Here is a 20,677-nt window from a genome sequence, read left to right on the forward strand (position 1 = left end):
AATCCACCCTTGCCTGCCACAGCCTTGATGTCAGGAATGAGCATCTTAAGTCTAGCTGCAAAGGTTACAAGAATTAACTGCAAAATGAACAGCCAGGTGGCTTAATGCCTGACAGTGCAGCAGAGACCAACAAGGACAAACATTTAAGTGTTTTTCTTTACCTGTCATGCTCTTTGTCCACAAGATGGTATCGTGCTCTGAATGCTACCAGGTGAGCATAATACGCTGGTGCAGGTATAGAAACTGACCGTGTGCAGCGCACGTATGTGTGGCAGAGCTGGTAAGTCAGCAGCTGAAGTTCATCTGCAGTAAAGCAGTTATCATCCCACAAAACATGATAGTGTGAGGGACGGCTGGTACCCTAAGAAGAAGGGAACATTGGTTCACTTATCTTTTTTTTTTACTCTCCACGCAATCAAGTCAGATGTTTAAGTTCAGAAAAGGCCAGGCTGTCTAGTCTGAATTCCTAAGTAACAGCAGCCAAAGAAATTTCCAGATTATGTCAGCAATAAATGTATCACAGAGATTAAAAGAGTCTAATATTCATATGATGATGTTATCTCAATTATCCTTGCTTGGGAAAAAGAAAGCCACATGCCTTCTCAATAACCCTTTACAACTGAAACCTGCTTCCAACATGACTAAACTGATAAACACGCTGATTTTTACCACCACCCTAACATTTCCTAACAGACCACAACAGCCACTGAATGCTGAGTACAGCTTTTAGGAACTCTTAGAAGTTCTCCAGTAAACTGACATGCAGTTTCTTTGGAAGACACTGTTCTGAAATAAAGGAGTACTCATCTTCCCCCTGCTTCTCCTCCAGAGGATGTTATACACTAGAGCTGAACCTTACAGCACAGCCAAGTTATGTCAATAACTGTATTTTATCCATACCAAACATTTATCATACATAATTTAATACACATATATACACACATATAGATAAATCTCTACTTAGCTAAGACTTGCTTCTAACTTGCTATAACAATACATTTACATCTCTATGTTCTAAACCCACATTTACTTTCAAGACAACAATTATACCTGTATTCCAGCATGACTGCAGAGGTAAAAATCAAACTCATATGGATGTGTAATGTCCGTATCTACAGTTGTTCCAGCTGGGATATTGCCACTTCGTCCAACCTGTACAGAAGTTTTGTTAAAAACAGTGCAGCTAACAACTTATACACTTCAACTATAATTAAAAACACAGGTTCCTATTCAATACACACAGCACTTCAGTGAATGAACTGCCTCAGCTTTGTTTGCAATGTGCCAGTATAGCAACCTGGGTGTCTGATGTGGACACTGCATGGCTTTTTACCACTGCAATGCAGAATACTGCATCCAGAATCTCAGAGCTTTGAATCTCAGAAAGCCAGAAGAGCTGCACATATATAGTGCACGTGGATACTGTGACAAAGCCTGATGGTGGCTGTTATTTATTTTTTTTTAATTTATGTATTTAAAGTCATTGATTTTTCAATTTGGTGCCACATTTTGTGCCAATCAATTCAACATATTGCCCAAAAGCAGACAGAATCAGACTGGCAGTGAAGTCCATGCTAATATTTTGCCTAGCAGCACAAGCAGCGACACCAAGCTTGTACTGAGGAGGACAATGATTACCCTTTCTGTTCTGTCAGCACAGAACAACCGTGTATGATGTCGTTTCTGCACCACAATATAGGTTATTCCAGGCTGGTAATCCTTCTCCAAACTGATGCAGGCTTCTCTAATTGCTAGCAGTTCATAGTACAAAACCTACAAGCACAAGAACAGAAAAGGTTTTCCTCACGTTATATTCCACACAAAACACCTAATTAACAGTTTGTAGTTAACACTAACTTCAGCTGTGCTACACAGTTACTGAGCTCAGGAAGTACTGAGAAATATATTGTTCCCCAAGAGTAAGAGTTGTTCTTCCTAGACAACAAGGAAATAGCAACTTCCCTTACCCAACAAGCTTAAGAAACTCTCCTAAAAAGCCTCAATTCTTTTGTGGTATCAGCACAAACAGAAGCAGTACAGCTTATTCCAACAGGAGGGCAGGAATTCAGTGTTTTCAGACAGCTCACAAATGAACCAACCTGTCGGAACTGTCCTTCAGAGACCCCATCCCTATAGAAGATGATACGTGTGGGCTTGAAGCGCGTTGACTTGTAGAATTGGATGAGAAGCTCCCTCACCATGGAGGCCAGGTCTTGGATGATCTCCTGCCGGGGCCGCTGAACTCTCACCGTGGCACAGTATCGGCTTGGATGAGCATCCATACTACCTACAACCTTTGGGAGAACACTGCATGACTAAAAGCAACAAGTTCAAATCTATACAAAACACTCTAACATCATAAAGCAGTATTCATTCCTTTGTATTATCGCTGCAAAAACATTCTATTGAACACAATTGCTTTGATTTAAAAATCAAAATGCTCTGAGAACAAAGCATCAAGCAGTATTTTTCTTTTAAAGACACAATTTTTGGTAACGCTGGAAACGTGTAGCAAGAATTAGGGCACAAGCCCTGAAAGACATCTGACAAACACAGGCCATGAGTTGCATTTGCTCTTCTAACATTTACCCGAGATGAAAGAACAACGTTGGTTTCATAAAACTTACAGCAGCTATGGAAGGTTTCTTTCCATCTCCAGCAGGAGGGTGAGTGACATCGGCTCCCAAAAAGATCACTGGCTGCTGGAACACAGAAGGTCTTCAAAAAGAAAAAAAAAAAAAGTGCTAAGTCACACTTGCAGATGAACAGTTGGTGCTCAAATGGAGCTTTGTTTCTATTTCAGCTACACTACACAGAGAGACTTTCTTATCAGGTACTCTGGCCAGACCTAAACAATGAGATCTTTGTGTGCTGAAAGCAAACTTCCACAACACTAACGGTCACTGCAAAACACTGCTACTGAACTGTGGGCACGATTCTAGTGGAGAAAAGCCAAAGAGCTGCACCTTAACAATGCAGGCAGTCTCTTATAGAAACCATTATTCTACCGTTTGATTCCCCTGGTGCTGGGAGGCCAGCTAAGCACCACTTCAATGCTACCTCAGCCATGCAACAGATGGCTGCACACAGCAGCACACGTTGTTCTGGCTTGCAGGAGACAAGCACCAGGACCAGGATCTCCCAGTGCTTCAAGATATTCTTCCATGCACTTTTCCTTCACGCCTAACCTCAGATTCCATTCTTTCAGGAATTCTCAGGGAGGAATTTCTATACTTTGCACTCCAGAAGTTTTTGCCTGGCTTGCATGGTGTGCACGTGCACTCTTAAAGAACTGATATGCTCCTAATAACAGCTAGAGACCACCAGAACTTCTTGTCTTCAGGACTGACAGACTCTTCAGAAGAAAGCATGTGAGAAAGAGGGGAGCACACATGGCTTAGACCCAAACCCCACTGAGGGCTTCAAAGCAACTGGAACACATGCACAGAGATTACCTATGCAAAAAAATGAGTGTGAGCTGAACTGCTTAGCCTAACAATGTGAGAGAAGTAGGGTGCTTTCAGTATACTTCTGTCTTTACTGACAGCACATTGGCACGCTAATCAAAACAGACTGTTCTGTGATGTGTGCCATACTCCTAAACCTGCAGAAAACTTCTAATTGACACAATATTTCAGCATCTCCTGAACTGCAGCTGTTCAAGTTTTTGATGCTGATCAAGCATGGAAAAACACTTGAGACTTAGCTCCCAGGCCAACAACTATTCAGGGCCCACACAAGAAGAAATGTAATTCTAGCTCACATCACATACTACCAGAAGGATAATTCAGTGTAACTTTTGGCTACAGTTAAACATTGGATGCTAAGTATCAAAGAAACCCCAAACACATCTCCACGCAGATTCTTACCGCTGATGAGGTACAAGGATGTTATTGATTCCTCCTAATTTAACGTTAATCTTCAGGCACAGGTTTGAAAGGGTCTGTGGAGATGTTTTAATGACATTTTTGACTTGAACACACTGCGTGGCCATTCCCAATAGTGTATCTCCCACACGCTTCACCTCCGCTGTGAAACCAAAATCAGGATACAAACTGAGTCCATCTGAAACCATTTGGCACGTTTTGATCTTAGCTTACATCACAACAATTGAAGTGCACATACTCTGTGAAACAACTCTTACTTAGTTGAATTCTCAGACTTGCTTCTAATTGATTTCAACTTCAGACATAGGTTTCTAATGACTAATGAATGCTCCAGAACAGTTTTCTAGCTCGTCATGCATGTGTTTGAACGATGCTTCACCCAACAGGTAAAGTCCAAGGTATTCCCTTACCGTACACTGGTGTTTTTCCTGGCAGGATGACAATGATGAGCTGAAGGCCTGAATAGGTGTTCTTGAGGTGCCGAAACATGGGCTCCACACTGTCTGCACCCTGGGCGTATTTACAGAAGCAGGGCTGGCCCTGGATCGGCATCCCTGCGTCCTTGGAGATCTTACGCAGCTGGTCTGTAAAACCCCTGCAGATAAGGAGTTTACTGGATTTTTGCATTGGCAACAGCACGCAACAGCCAAGGCAAAAACAGGTAGAAGAGCTGTGTTACTCATATGAAGGAAAGGATTTCACATAGCCTTCAAATTAGCATTTTTAAAGCACTCATGTGAAGGCCAGGCAGCTTTGAAACAACACAGGTCAGAATGGAAAACAGCAAATTTGGGGGGCTTTTAGTACTGCATTCACAATGCTAAATGAAACTAAATACAGAGCAGCAATATCACAAGACTCAAACAGTGTTTTGACTGTAGCTTCCAGAAAGGAGCTTGGAAGCTTCCCTTAACATCTGAGATGATTAAAGCCAGTTAAAAATCATTATATCTCCCACATCCACGTTTTCACTAAGTGGTTTCAACACAAAAGCAGCCCAAAGCCTGAACTACGACATGCCTTACTTCAGTATTTCTTCTCTGCATTGTCTCTGCGTTGCAAAACAAGCTATAGCCCACATTTTGATCTCAACACCAGTGTGGAACTGCTTCCCTCGCATGTCCCAAACTCCATGGCTTGGGGTTGCCACTGTTCTGTTCTGCAGGAAGAAGAAACACAGCAATATCCACGTGAGTGAAAGCAAGGAGGCCTGTGCTATTTACTGCTTCAGAATAAGAGAAAACAAAGCCTGCAATTTAAACTCTGCTCCCTGTACTGCACGAGGCAACTGAAAAACAATCAACAGCTGTTGGAAATGACGCTTCAGCCATCACAAGAGAAGCAAAAACAAGAAGGTGAAGACCTCACCCGTCCTCCGTACTGCAGCATGGGCGCGGGCAGCACGCGCCCCGTCACGTGGGCCATCTCATCCCGGACCTTGAATTGGAACTCCTGGACAAACGGATCCGCGTCGTAATTCGCGCTTCTCACCTAGAAGAGATTTTTCCCACGTTACATAAATGTAATTCGTGTAACAAGTTATTATCATTCCGTTTTGAAAGCCTAATAGGAACGCTGCAGAAATGTTGTACGGTCCCTCTTCTCATTGAAAAAGGCTTAGATTCAGCTGCTTATTGCTCAACTGCCACGAGATACTGGATCAGATTTTTTCCCTTAGTGACTCTAGGGGCTCACTCATAATATGCTCATCCAAGAGCATTTTGTTTGCTCACTGAATAGATCAAAAAGGATTTTCCTTAGGAAACAAGCACACTTCAAATTAAATTAATTCCTTCAATTACTGCACATTCTTGTCTTCTGTATTTTTCAGAAGTCTTATTTTAATTGAAAAATGTTGGTTCATTTGTCAGCTCAAAATCAAACCATTTCAAATCTGTTTATCGGAATATTCAACCAAAAACACTGAAGTTTTACATTCCGAGTCGGAGAAAACACCACTGCTGGGATGGGGGAATTCAGCAGCAGATACAGAAGAGATGAAGAGAGTGGAGTCACTGAGTGACAACATTTAACGTACTGAGGAAAGCAGTCAAACAGCTGAAAAACAAGACTGAGGCTCAGGAGACCTAGATCCACTTTTCTGATATAGATCCCTCGTGTGATATGAGCAAATTTCAAAATAGTAATTCATAATGCCAGAATGATAAAAGGAAGGAAGGAAAGGATTACGTTGTTAATTTAAGAATTTTTTTTACAACAAAATGGTTTGTCAGTGTGTGACCAGAAGCCACTGATCCAGGAAACCACAACTGAAGACACTGCTTGCCAATAAGGCAGTCAGCTATGGCCTGCTAAAAGAGTTGCCAGGCTGGGGTTAAGGCAGGAGCGTGGTTCAGAACACCCATTCCTGAATAGCATCGAGCCAAACTGAAATTGAAGAACTCACCAGTCTGCTTATTTCCTCTTGCCTGTCTGGAGCAGACCTTGCTGTGGCCTTTATCATAGTTGATGTCTGATTGTCTGTTAGCTTCTTGATACACCGTTGGCCAGCCACAATGTTACATACCTTGAGGAAAAATCAGAAGCATTAATACACAGAGCATTTAGAACCAGAGAATTCATTAGAGAGTTCTACAAACCTCCAAAGTGTGTTTAAACAATTGCATGCTTCCACTTAGTTCTAATCTTTCAAGCACTTTAAAAATGTAGTCATTAGTGACATAAAACAAAGAGCATGTAAAGAATATGTAAATATGCAAACACACCTGCACTGCAAAGTGCATTACTTCTTCACGTTCTGCAAAAAGATACTGCCTAAAATAACGAGCTGATTTATCAGAATAAGTTCCTTACTTCTAAAGGCAGGTAGGTGTGTTTCTGTTCCTGTCCCACTTGCAGGCAAGGCAGATGAGGATACTTCAGCTGGAGGTTGTATTTCTCTCTGAAGTACTGTGCTACTGTTCTCTCCACAGTCTGGCCATTTTCTAACTGTAAAGGAAAGCTGGAGAGACACACGTTTTCATCAGTCAAAATTATGAAAAGCTTAGCTGGCAATTATTAGCACTCCTAGAATGAATAAAATTAGATCCCATTAGATATTCAGTGCTAAGCTACTGCACATCTCACACTCTGACAAAAAAGCATCTTACGTTTGATGACTTGCAGGCCTCCTGGTTACATTACAAACACGGTATTTCCGTCTCATCGTTCCACAATGAGTCACTTCTACCTTCAGACCTGCACAGAAGTACCAAAAAACCTGATGTCACAGCCACAAAACAACTCGCACAGGAGACACAAGGTTTCTTATGAAAGAGTGTGTTCTAACCCAACAGCTTTCATGGTCGGAGCTCAAATAGCAAAATACAAGGCATTATTCTCCACATTTTTTCTTAAATTACAAGTGGACTTCTGACTAATCCGGTATTTTCCTCAAAAACAAATCATAATGCATAGAACTGAGCGTTCAATGTCACCTGAATTCCTCAAGGCAGTTTCATTTGACAAGCACAAGACTAATCTCTGGTAGACACTGAGCTGTTTTCACCACGGTTTTTTTTGTTCTCATTCTCAGTACTGCATTCCCCTTAAAAATTGCATTGACAGTAATTGAAAGGGCAAAAGCAGATCTCCTTTCCTTGTTCCTTTTTCCTAGCCTTGTAGCCGTGCTCCATCTGTAACTTTCTTTACTTTCACTGGCACCCCAGACATTGCTCTCTACGCACAGTCAATGCCAACAGCAACACCAGCAGCTCATCTCAGCAGAAAAGGCAGATGGAAACAGCACTGCCACCCAAATTACTTCACCTACAGTCCACTAGTAGAGGCTTTTGAGAAAGCTGGGTGATGTGTCCTGTCCAGGCTTGTGTGGACTGTGGGCCACGCAAGGAATACCCCATCAAGGCAGCTCCCTAAGTCCCAGGGAGCAGATATCACTGTTGCTTACCTGGTGCATAGATATCCCAAAGAAACATTAACTGTGCTTCACTGATCCCCAACAACATTAACACCAGTGTCACTCAGAGGAAGGCATCACCAGAAAACAAACTACAACTAAGCTAACACAGCATTAAAGAAAACACAGAAAAGGAGCCACGAAGCACTGCGGTCAAGTAGAAAATGGCTGTGAATGTGAATGTGTATCTGGAACCCATCAGTTGCTCTGTCATCAGTCTGCCGTGACACCACAGAAGGAACCATCCTCCCACTGAGCTGCTCACACAGGCTACAAGTGCTGTAAGGCAGGGTTTGTCTCACTATATATGATCACATCTTGGCTGGAGTTCCCAGATAGTACATCAATAAGAGCAAATATTGACAGTGAAGGTAACCTCTTCATATTCTCTCAAGTGTAACAAAGCATCTCAGGCATCCAAGATAAAGAAGAGACAGCATCTCATTCTCCAGTTATTGGCCTCCCAGAATGAATAAAGATGGGTGTAAGGAGGAGACATGTCTGGACTACTGCATGTGTCCTAAAAGTACGTTTCCCCTCCCCAGCTAGTGACTATTCCATGAACATACTGCTTTGTAAATATAGCTGAGATTTATTCTTCTGCTGGCCAGTATTTCAGCAGAGTCCAAGCTTTCATCAAGTAACACAAGTGTTCCAGAGCAGAGCTCTGAACAGCTGAGCTCTTTCAAGGCACCTCTCTCTGAAATCACACTGGAATGAAAGGATATGGGAAAATGCAAAGCAAAGGAGCATATATGGAGTGAAACTACGCTAAACAGTAGCTTATGCAATTCCTTTGGAATGGAATTTGGCCTTCAGCTGCAAGTTATCAAGCGGTACTTGTTTTTCCATACAGCAAACAGTTATTAGAACTCACTGCAAATAGCATACTTTCAAAGAATCAATTAAGTTAGCTTCAAAAATCAATGTTCATTTTGCCTCAGCGTTTAAACAGCAGGAGACCTACAGCACAATACCACTACAACCTCAGTGACCCCTGCTTCTAAAGGTTAGCAGCCGGCAAGGCAAAGCTGCCTACCGCCAACCAGGCAATGAATGCTTCCCCTTTCTCTCTTCAAGCCATGGGAACATCTCTCATTTTGCACCTTCCCTTTCTGCAGAACCACACTGCCTCATTCAGGACGAGAATTACTAACGTGATGTACTGCAGTTCTCCCGACAGGTGCAGGTCTCTTTTGATGTGTGACAACCAGGGGCTTTTCCAGTTAAACTGAGTCCCTAGAATGCCCCTGAAGGACAGGACAGACACATTTCTACTCACCCTTTATCTCTTTGGTGAATTTTACCCGATGAGAATCAGTCAGAGGTCTTGGTTGTTCATCAATATTATGAATGTCAAGAACTTCACACATAAACTGAATCACAGGTTGTGCTTTGTAGAAGGCAGTGGCAGAAACTGAAAAGAACAAAATACCAAGAAAACCAAAGTCAGAATGCCCTGAAACAGCAGATAACTGAATGTTTTTTCAGATTCCAAGTAACCCTCAAGAAAATGCTGAGCAGCACTCATTTCTCAAAACAGATTAAGGAGCCTTCCAACAACCACAGTGACACATCTGTCTCCAGCTTCGTCATCATACAGCTGCTTTGCATTTCTGGGTTTTGGAAAGGTTTTTCCCCAGATAACATTCATTTCTAGAGAGCTGTAATGTCCTGACGAGACTCTGTATTGAGCTACAAGCGCAGCCAGCACCATATCTCTGCTGAAGACTTTTTAATGTGTAAAGCTGAGACTACTGAAGGTGCAATATGATGCTGTCAACGATACGATCTGCCCAGTGACTGAAACAGTATTTGTTAGCCACATGAGCACTATTTTAACTACACACAAATTATGTTGGCATAGTAATTAGTGCAACCTTTGGTCTACCAGCATCTCCTACCATCCTGCACACCAGCAACCAAATCACATTAAGAGACAATAATGTTTCTGAACAAAACGGCTGACTTCTTCCATGGAAATAAGATCATAATCTGCTTAGAAAAGTTATAAGCAAGTGATGAAATAACTTCTAGTAAGGAATGTGGCACAAGCTCTAGCCCAACACAGTAAATATAATCCATACTTTTAAAACCTTAAATAGCAGCAACATGAGAGAGCTGACAAGCACTTCACTGAGCTCCCAGATCTCCTGCACCAAAACCACCACATCCCTGTCTTAAGGCAACACAACATTCTTCAGACATGCGTCACTCCAGCAGGCTGCCAGCCCTACATGACCCACTCCAGCCAACGCCTCCGGATGCTGATCAGTGAATGAACACACACAGCTCACACCCAGAGACCAGCAGCGTGCAGCTGCGCTCCCACAGCAATACAAGTGATGGAGAAACACTTTGTAAAGAACCTTGCGTGAGTTCAGCATCAACAAAAGCACGTGGTGGGGTGTGAACATCATCTTCAGAACCTCAAACCACAACGTGAGGTCATCAACCCATAAGCTGTAGGTTAAAGTCAAAGTTCTTGATTGTCTCATTCACAAAAAGGACTGAAAAAAATCATCCAAGAATAACTGCTGTGCTTTTTAATGCTGAAACTGATGGAATTCCAAGGTCACTTGAACTCTTGGAGAGAAGTCTCACCTCCACTCTTAGCTCTGAATCTCAACTTACCATCAATGTTGAGCATCATCTTCCACATAGCAGGCCGGACAGACTGATGGAACCCAAACCAGACCTCCCTGCCCCCCCCCAGGGGGTGATCGTAGCCTTCTGGAGCTGAGAAGAAGGAGCGGCCCACAGGGGTATACCTGGGAAAGAAGATGAGCACAGCGTTATGCTGTCACTTTCCAAACACAAGATAAAGATCTCCATCATAAGATTGTAACACAAAATATTATTTTTTTTGGAATTTTGTGCACGAGGAATCTCTCTCAAATTTAAACGACACTCAATGCTGGTGTTCCATTGTAGTGTCTTTAAACGTAGACAAAACATTTAAGTTGTTTTTGCAAGCAGGAAATTAACTTCTGTTTTCCAATTTCCAACTTCAGTACAGTATAATTTCCATTACAGCACAAGCTCTGCACAACGGCACACCAGGCTGATCCTTGAACTCATTTTACATACAAATATGTAAAAACAAGCAAACTTCTCTCAGTGTATACTGCATTACAATGTGGTGGGATCAAAGAACTAGAGAAACTAATGTTTCTCAAGCTGCTGTTTACACATCTCCAGCCTTTAGCTCAGGATCTAAGGTAGCTGGAGAACATTTCCAGTTACACCCAATGAAAACCAGCAGTGCAAATCCACCACACTGGCTAGAGCCAGCAACCAAAAAAGAACCCCAACTGCCCAAATAAGTCAGAACTGATACAGCCTTCCCTAATGTTTCAAAAGTAACAGGCATGGTTAGGACAAGTATCTACTCTCAATGATGTACTGAAATCACAAGAAGCATGCACCATTGATGGGTATATCAATGAATTAAAAAGACTCATGCTTTCAGTCACCAAGTGAGTGCTATTTGGCTCAACTGGAACAGAAAACATGGGAGCAGTGCTACAGCATACTGTAAGCTCTCCATATTTCAGCACAGACCTAATACAAGCATCTCCCGCTTCTTGATCTTTTCAAACAAGTGTATCACCTGCTCTGGAGTTTAAATATCTACAGAAATACACGTACATAATTAGCTCCTATCTCCCCAGCTCAGCTCATCAGCTGTGCTGTGTGAGGGAATGATCATTCTTTCTTTTCAGGATGAAGGTGTCCCAGTGGGGATCCTTCAGGTAAAGACAGACCGCAGGAAGACAGTGAACCTACTTCATGGAGGGCAGGTGTCGTAGCACCACATCGACAGCATGAACAGGGTTAGTGCTGATAGGTTTGTCTAGTTCCAGAGGCTCAGGCAAGGTTCTTCCTGTCAAAACTTCATGCAGCAAGTGCCAGCTCACCCGAGAAACAAACTTTATTGACACTTTGAAGGGACGATCTTTTCCACCTTCTCCTGGTAATGTCACATCCAAATCCACCTGGGTGAGCAAAAAAAAAAATAGCAGCAGCTGAATTCTTGAGTTTGCTAGCCTGCCCTCTCTATTTAGCACCCAAAACAAGAGGCACTGCTGGAAGAGAACCATTTTCTTTGCATTTATTGAGCTGGAAAGCTGGGAAAGAAGTCTATATAACCTGAAAGTTGCCTCAGCTTTTGAGATCAGCCTAAGAGAAGGGACCAAGACTTGCTTTCTAAACAGTGGTTTCAAACACATGGATCACTTTGTCATCGTGGCTATTAATCACAATGAAACAGCTTCCCTGTGCTGCAGGAGGGCACAAAACACAAAACATGTTCTTCAAGTCCCTGGCTTTCTGGAGGTGGCCTCCAAACCTCTGACTGTGCTTAGAGCACCTTCACCCCTCCTCCACACTTCTACAAGACCACAACGCTTATGGAAAAAGCATTTAGTAACAACTCTTCAATACAGTATTTAGAAAATATAGTTTCAAGAAAGCTTTTGGGTGTGACTTAGAAAAGTAAATGGAAGAAGTCAGAAGAAACAAGTCTCAATAGCTCAAGACTCCCCACCAGTCTGTTAAATGTCTCTTAAAAGTTAAGCTGGGTTTTCTTTTGCTTTTCTAAAAAGCTGTAATAAGCACCATCTGTTTCTCCAGTTATCTTACCCCAGTAGTGGCCACGGGAAGTGGGTTGGCTGTATAAAGGCTTCTTTTCCCATCATAAACTGGTCGACGGTCCCCAAATATTGTCACTTTAAAATGCTGCACCATTGAGTCCACCACCTCCCTGAAAAAAAAGTTGGTATTTACACTGAAAATGTTTGCAGCTGAAGTTTCATACTGGAACATGCTGATATTCCAAGAAGGTCCTTCTCACATCACGGCCATGGTAACAGATCTACGCTAAGGAATAAAACCATGACCAACACAAATGCTTCAGAATCAGAAAATACTGTTGGTGAAATAAGTTCATGAGGTACCAGAAATGACCGAGGGCTCTCCCTCACCTTTACTATACAAAGCAAAGATGCACTTATCTGGGAAGAAAGACACAAGCTATTAGGAAAACCCAGTACAAGTCCACAGCTGGAAGTAATGCCAGTCATGGAAGCGGTAGAAGTTAATTGCACTGCATACCTAATAATATCAATCTGCTCTCCAACTACCAAGTCTTGGATTCTGTTTACATTTGATAAAAAAAAAAACGTGTCCTAAGTCTTTGCTCTGTCATTAATTATCTAATATTTCACAATAAAATCAAGTAAAAAATGATCAGATTTGTGCACAGTTCAATTCAGCCAGTTTTCTTCACCGTGAGTCGACAGCAATAAAGAAAACAGTAACCTATAGCAAATAGATGCAAGCACTGAATTTACACTTGAGATGAAAATGTTTTGTTTCTTTTTTCATATGAAAAAAAGCCTTTTTGATACAAGCAGCACAAGCATCCCCTGCAAAGGGACTTTTGCAGTACCTCTGAGATACGCCTTCAGGTTTTGAATTCTTTGGAGATCCTTTGTGTTTCAGTGGCACTGCAATTCCCTCGTTCTACAGAAATTACACATTTTCCTTCTGAAGCATAACTAGCACTCTCACAAAGCAGAAGCTTACTCATATGCCATTTCCTGACCAGGCAATATTACCCTAAAGCACTTCATCACAACAATAAACACCAGCTTCCTCTTAAAGAGGGCTCGTGGCAGCACTTGCACCTCTCAGGTGGAGCTTGGAGAAGGTCAAACTCTCCACTTTGCACTTCTATGTCACAGAAGTGTTAAAATTCAAGTTTTTCCATTGGCAACAAGCACAGCACTACACTAAAGCCACTTTAAAATAACTGCTTAGTGCTCAGTTATCCTCCAGAACAAGTCCAGCTGACTAATGGAAACGCTCTAGGAGCCAGTATTTCTACCAGGAAAAGTCACTGCCTACAGCTACGCCATATTTCTGATGCCCTGAAGAACAGAGGTGCTGCCAACACAAAGCTCTGTGCCCACTCACGGCTGGCCCACATTGCAGCACCGGGTCACAACCAAACCGACCAGAACCTGGAGCAGCCTCTGTACCCATCTCAGGTTCTAGGCCACACAGAGACTCGACTTGCTTCAGTACGTCCCCCTGCTTAAAAACATCAGCAACAATAGAATTCAGAAGACAAAACGTCACTTTCTTACCTGTTCACCCTCCGAGGACACTTATCTGGTTTGATATCCACCTCATAGAGGTAGACATCAATCTTTGGGATTTCAACTTGGAAGCAGTTGGCCAGCAGTTTAATGGGTTTGCCCATAGTGCCATAGCCAGGCCGTCTGGGCACCATGAGCAGGGGCTGAGCCCCGACGGGTCCTGTCAGAGAGCAAAGCAACAGGTTAGAAGACAAACACCACAACCAACCTGCACTTTTAGTAGTTTTAAGATAGGAAAGGCTCCTCACGGTTGTAGGTGCGCCTGCTGGCCTCCCATTTAGACCCACTAATGTACCTTCTCGTTCTTAATCAAGTCCCCGAGAGGTCGGGGACCCCCCAAGAGGCACCTGAGCTAGCACCTACGTTCAATTCAACACATAACCAGGTGAGAACGCACTCTGTATGTTGAGATGAGAGCCCTCAGCCCCAGCTCCTGGCAACTCGTGCCTTCCCAAACCAACAGTAGTAAACACGGTCCACGCTTGAGAATTTCTGCTGGTCGCGTCATTTAAAAACACCTCTTTGTGTTGCAGCAATAAGAACAGCGTGCTCTGCAGTCCGACTTGCTTTGAGTTTTTACAAATTACTCATCACACAAATGTCACAGCGTTTGATTAAATTAGTTAAAAGTTCTCCCCTCCACTCCCACTCGGTGACGCAGACAGCAATTCGTGCCCACTCTTTTCATAGAAGAGTTGAAATGTCAAGTGCTGGTAAAAAAAAAAAAAAAAATCTCATTTGTCTTTTGGTTTATCTCCCCCATTCCTGGAACAAGCTGTATTATCTTGAGGCAGGCTGTGTACTGACAATAGGTGAACACCAGAGCGAAATTCCACTGTAACATTTGCCTGGTTCTACCCAGAAACCTACCAAAAAATTCTGCGTGGGTTGGCTTCAAGCCATAAAACAGAACAAAAACATAAAACAAGAGGCATCATTAAAAACACCCTCACAGCCTATGCTTATGCAAAACGAGTTCCAAGCATCTGTTCTCCTCACTTTTTCTTCATTTTAATACTATGAAATGAGTACAAGCAGCCCTACGTTTTACTCCAGATATATTTTCAGAATATAAGCATATGTAAAAAGTTACTACCAAACATTTGAGTGACATAAGTGACTCAATAGCTTGTTTTAATATTAAAAGAACGTGCGTGGCATAGCTCATATAGTTTCCATCTACAGGAAACGTGAACAAAACTGCTGAAATAAAAGTAATTAAAAGGTTTCTAGAATCAGGGCTGCCCAGTCCCCCACCCACACCTCACATACAAGTTGTGTCACTGCAGGTACAGGAACAGAACCGGTCTGAAGGCAGCACTGAAGCTACAAGTGCTGGGACAGGGGGTGCAGCACAGCACTGCTCGAAGTTCAGCTTCTCAGCAGGGCACAAAAGTGCTGGATGAGACAAAACCCTGCACAGCTTTATCCCCAGCACTGCTGTCCCATCACCCGCACCAACAAAATCCCAGCTAGAGCAAAACCCTGAAGCAAAGAGGTGGCACTGGATGCCACACACGGGGCACATTCCGGGCACAGGGAAGCAGTGCTGTGCCCACAGAGCACCGTGGGGAGCTGAGAACTGCAGATGAAGGCGTTGGGATCGGAGCCATTGGAGCTGCTCCAACCAAGGAACGAGAAGCACAAAACTACGTGCCATTCAGGAACAGTTTTTAGACGTTCTGCTGATTTGTGCAGGATCCCTCGGGCAAGTTCACGAGGAATACAAGCAAGCTGCAGCTCTGTTCTGCCCCAGCCCAGCACTGACTCGGCCGTGGGCACAGCACAGCTCCCAGTGGCTCCGGTGACTCACAGCGCCTTGGACCCACGTCAGGTACTGCAAATGACCAAAGCCAAAGCACTGAATGCAGGATTACTCTACGCAGCACTGAGTGCGACTGACAGAGCTGCTCTTCCATGTAATTCGGCCACAGGAAGGCAAGGCACAGGAAAGCTGTCACAGTGCTGTGCAGCACAGGACCACGGCGGCTTTGGGACCAAGCTGTGTGTGACAAACTGGTGCTACTCTGCCTTTATAGCATCAGAACAAACACACATCTCAAAAACCCAAGAAAAAGCATTCACCAATTATTTCAGCAGCTGCTGAAATCAGAGCGTGTGAGCATCCTTCAGAACAAGGGAAGATCCTCCTGCAGTACGGAACGCAGCGCTTCCAGAGCTGACAGGGAAGGAAAGGAACTGATGCTGTTAGAGGGCTGAGGGAGGAAACCAACGCATCAAAAAGCCAAATAAGTGCTGAACGTTCTGAAGAAAACGATCTCATCCTCAAAGTATTTTTTCAAAGAGCTGAAGCTTGCAGATACACAAGAAATATGGTTTCTGGCTGGGACATGACATTAATTTCCAGTGGGCTCAGCCGGTACCTCCAGCAGCAACGCATGGACATCCCCAGAACACAGAAAAACGCAGAACTTAGGAGCCAGATCCCCCATGTGAAGCTCCCACTGCAGCCACACCAATTGCCAGAAGGATGGGGAAGGCACCAGCAGCTCTGATGGGATGTGAGCCTCAGCACTGCTCCTGCACGACGACAGACCTGCTGAGGGCTGTGCACGCTGGGCTCACATCTACTGAGCAACCCGACGGCGCTCAGCACAGCACACAGAGGACCTGCAAGTATTTGCAGCAAACCACGCTAAGGAAAACTGAAGCTTCTGGCATGCAGGCACTTTTACAGCAAGAAGAAATACTGCTTTCTAGCAAGATGCTAACAGAAGATAAGGGTTTCCTTACACGATCCTTCTGTAGGGAAGGGAAGCCAGCACCAGGCTTCCTGCAAGAGATTAACCGTTTTCCCACTGTGGGCTTCAGCATTACAGAAGTTAAAAATACAGACGATCCATTAACAGTTTTATTTTTGTGTACGAAACAGTTCTAGACCTCTAAACGAAGGGTGGCTGAACAGTTTGGAGGCTGTGATGGAGAACATGACAGGTATGGAGTCAGAAAGGAGAGCCAGCAGCATCCAGCAGGCAGAGGAGGGGAAGGATCCCCTTTCAGAGGGCCCCTTTCTGCTTGGGCTCAGAGGCCCAGCCTACGGAGCTCAGAGAAAATCCTACCACCAGCAAGACATGAGTTAACTCCAGATTGAAAAAACAGGGTGAGGAGATCCTATTTAAGCATTGGTTTCCTTAATCGCGCTCCTTCCCTACGCCAGAAATCATGAATTGCCTTATTTCTGTAGCAGCAACCTCTCTGGGTGGCATTACATTATTTATGAGTAATGCAATCCACGTTTTCTCAACATTCCTACTTGCAATTTAGGCTCTACTTTAAAAAAGAAATAGTTGCAGACCATAAGTCATGTTAGAACTCATCGCGCCATCCATCCGCCGCTGCTCTGCTTTCAAATTTCAGATACAAGCAGTTGCCATTTCCTCAAGTACTGCCTGAGAGCAGAACAGCAAGATCCCAGACACACGGCGTAGGACTAAATTTAGAGCTACACTACCAGAAAATAAAAATAATTTCTTACAGTTACTGAGCAACACTTCTTTAGACATAACACTGAGATGTGCTTTACACCCTCAGCGAGTTTCGCGTGCGAGGAAAATTAAAAGGAGCAGAAAATTAATAGTTGATTTTCTTGCTTTCACAAAAACACACCGCAGCACAAAGAGAGAAACAATGCCTGATGAGCACTGAGGACCAAATCAATTCGAATCCAACTCTAACCTTAGATAAAGGTAAACGCTTCCCTTGGCACTCCAGTGACGAAATCTATCCCAACGCAACAGAAAAATGACTTAGTGAGATCTCACTGACCCCTGGCAGGACACCCTGTCCTGTCCTCACTGTGGCTTCCACTCTTGGGACCATGGCACAGCTCTCAGCCCACCCCAGAATGCCCCAAAGCATCAGCCAGATGCTGCCTCTCAGTTCTTTGCTGCAGGAATCACTGGAGCTGCATACAGTGGGGCACTGCTGTTCGTCTGCTGTCATTTAAATGCTGACCAGATGTGCTGAAAGCCTCATATTCCTGTCATTTCTTCAAAATTATCTTGGAAGTCAGCTCAAGCTATATCCTATCTGACAATTAATCCACTATGGAAGTAAAGCAAAGGGGAAGAAACCATTTGTAAAGTTCATACTCTGATTCCAACAGCTTCCACTGCAATTCCACAGAGGCAAAGTTCCATTGTAAGTCACATCACATGCATTCCTGACCAGAGTAACTGTTGAAGGCACTTATGATTCATTCCCCCTTTCTTCTCAACCCCACCCACAAAAATACAACCTCTAATGGTCCTCCCAAGCCACCAGCCTCAACACAGCAAGGCAAACGCTCTGCATCCTAAGCTCCTACAGAAAACAGCCCACAGGATTAAACAACGATGCCCGTCGTGCTTCATTAAAAACACCACAACGGAGTCAAGAGAACAACACAACACCTTCACACTAAAAGCTCTGGACTTGGAAGGGACAATTTACGAGGTGTATGCGGACACACAGCACTCTGACTTGACTTGGCCACAGCACAGAGCACCAACTCACAGCAGCAGAGCTTTTACAAAGCCCTGCAGAAGCCATCCTCACACCTCCAGCAGAAGCGTGATGCCAGGCACCGAATTCACACTGCAGCTGGGAGCTGCCTTCACTGTTCTTTACTGATCCATCTTCTCCACTTCCTCTTCTGTGACTTTCCTTGGCAGGAAGGGCTCTACATCTGAATGTCCTTCCCCTGACACAAGGCAACTTCAGCTCTCATCGCACTGCCCAGCATGGTTTGTGCCCAGCACTGCTGATGGCAGAGAGTTCCCAGGTGCACAGGGCATTAAGCAAGCATGGGACCTCCTCATTACAGAGGACGCGCAGGGAGGAACACTCAACCCCAGAAGCAGCACTGAACCACTTCCACACACGGGGTAAAATCCATCACATTACAACCTAACCAAAGGGAAAATCATTCCGGAGAGAAAACCAACTCATTCCTGTGCTATTCTTGCAAATCTGAGTCCTATTATGAAGCAGCTCGAATCACGCCGGGTTATCTTTGTAGTTTATTTAACACACACAGATTGTTCGCATACCACCCAAATTCCGTAGGATTGCTAAAATCCAGCACTTTCCTAAAATGGTTTCAAATCCATCACTTAAGCTCATTAAGCGAGGACATGGGCAGGAGCTTTTTCAGCCAAATCCATCACGAAGTTCAACCTCTGAACAAACACCAAAGGCACCCATGTGTGAAGAGCTGGGACAGCCCTGCTTGGCACCTCCAGCTCCCGCCTCACCCCCACAGCACCCCAGCTGTCACACCTGAACGGCGGCCCTTCCAACACACCCAAATCCCTCCTTTAGATCTCAAACCACATTTTAAACAGGTGGTGCACAAATAGCGAGCCCGCGCTTCCCAAACAACGAAAGCCCAACCGAAGGGCATCGCATCGGTGGCTGCGGGGCAGAATCCCCCCGAGACGCGTGCAATCGCTCCCAGGCCCAGCAGCCACGGACACAGCCGTACGTTCAGCCACCGGGAGAGGCCGACAGCGGCGTTCCGAGCGGCGATGCGCCGTGCGGTGAAAGCCGCGGCTGTGCGGCCGATGCCCCGCGGCACCCCGCGCTGCCGGGTTACGCAAGGCGGCTGCGCGCCGCGCCGGCCCGGGGCGTTACGAAACGCCGGGATCCGTCCTGCGGGTGTTCCCGGCTCCGGAGCGCGGGCGGCAGGAAGGAAGGCCATCCCGCTCCCCCGGGAGCCCCGCTCCGCCCGGCAGTTCCGCCCCGCCGCGCCGGGCCCTCGGGACGCGAAACCACGCGGCGGGGGCACGCAGCACCGCCAGCCGCCGCGGCCGGGCGGCGGTACCCGCTTCTCCCCTCCCGACCCGGGGCCGCTCGGAGCCCCGCTAGGCCGCTCACCTGCGCTGCTGATTTCCATTCATGGAGCTGGGCGCAGCCGCTCGGGGCTGCGGGCTCCGCCGCTGAGCTGAGCTGGGCCGGGCCCGGGCCCCGGTCAGGCTGCGCTGAGAGGCGGCGGCGGCTCCCCGCTCCCTTTAGGCCGCAGCTCGGCGCCTCTTCTCGGCCGCTCCCGTTCCCTCAGGCGGCGGCAGCAGCGGCGGCGGCGCCCCCCCGGGCGGAAGTTGCGTGGCCGCCCCGCAGCCCCGACTCACGCTGCCGCCCGCCCGCCGAACCACCAGCCGCCGGAAGTCCCACCCCCGCACGCCGAACCGTTCGCCCTTCCGGGGGGGGCGGTGCTTCCGCGGAGGGCGGGAAGAGGCGGGACCGGAAGTGCGTGAGGGGCCGCGCGGGGAGCGCGCGAGGCTGGGCGGTTGCCGGGCAACGGCGCTGTGGGCGGGAAAGGCGGCGGGAGCGCCTCCGTGAGGGGAAGCGCGGGGCCGGGCGGAGCGCTGCGCCGCTGCAGCCGGGAGCTGTTCCAATTCGACACCGTGTCTGCACTGCAGCGTACCAGACGTGCCCCGTGGCAGCCGTTCAGGGTTACGATGACTTTTTGGATTCCTTAGCCGCCATCCCAGTGAATTATGCTGCGGGTTTTTTTAGTCGTCGCCAAAAGAACAGCAACGAGTGGAGCCTTGGCCTTTGTTCAGCTGAACAGCGAGCAGTTCCCATGTAGGGCCGCAGCACAGAGCCCTGCTCCCTCAGCACACAGCAGCCTGAAGCCTCAACCCCTGTCCTGTGCTGCCCTAAGAACCCAGGGCTGCCCTCCAGCTCGTGTGTGTTATATTTGCAGAGCC

General features: G+C 45.8%; 1 protein-coding gene across 1 annotated transcript in view; it reads right to left on the reverse strand.

Annotated features, from left to right (window-relative positions):
- The window catches only part of AGO3 (argonaute RISC catalytic component 3), a 30,737-nt gene extending 10,571 nt beyond the window's left edge, over window positions 1-20,166 (reverse strand). Inside the window, exons 1-18 of the mRNA XM_085208837.1 lie at window positions 19,845-20,166; window positions 13,956-14,127; window positions 12,448-12,568; window positions 11,593-11,801; window positions 10,438-10,574; window positions 9,086-9,220; window positions 6,998-7,085; window positions 6,702-6,849; window positions 6,295-6,414; window positions 5,256-5,378; window positions 4,913-5,046; window positions 4,298-4,482; window positions 3,870-4,029; window positions 2,628-2,718; window positions 2,100-2,294; window positions 1,639-1,773; window positions 1,051-1,152; window positions 162-361 (exon numbers count right to left, since the gene is read on the reverse strand). Of these exons, the coding sequence (XP_085064963.1) occupies window positions 162-361; window positions 1,051-1,152; window positions 1,639-1,773; window positions 2,100-2,294; window positions 2,628-2,718; window positions 3,870-4,029; window positions 4,298-4,482; window positions 4,913-5,046; window positions 5,256-5,378; window positions 6,295-6,414; window positions 6,702-6,849; window positions 6,998-7,085; window positions 9,086-9,220; window positions 10,438-10,574; window positions 11,593-11,801; window positions 12,448-12,568; window positions 13,956-14,127; window positions 19,845-19,863 (2,474 nt within the window). The 5' untranslated portion in view covers window positions 19,864-20,166. The remainder of the gene's footprint in view (window positions 1-161; window positions 362-1,050; window positions 1,153-1,638; window positions 1,774-2,099; window positions 2,295-2,627; window positions 2,719-3,869; window positions 4,030-4,297; window positions 4,483-4,912; window positions 5,047-5,255; window positions 5,379-6,294; window positions 6,415-6,701; window positions 6,850-6,997; window positions 7,086-9,085; window positions 9,221-10,437; window positions 10,575-11,592; window positions 11,802-12,447; window positions 12,569-13,955; window positions 14,128-19,844) is intronic.
- Window positions 20,167-20,677: the final 511 nt, after the last annotated feature.

Source organism: Meleagris gallopavo, chromosome 25 (genome assembly GCF_905368555.1).
Source record: "Meleagris gallopavo chromosome 25, MGAL_WU_HG_1.1, whole genome shotgun sequence".
In the NCBI taxonomy this organism is placed as follows: domain Eukaryota; kingdom Metazoa; phylum Chordata; class Aves; order Galliformes; family Phasianidae; genus Meleagris; species Meleagris gallopavo.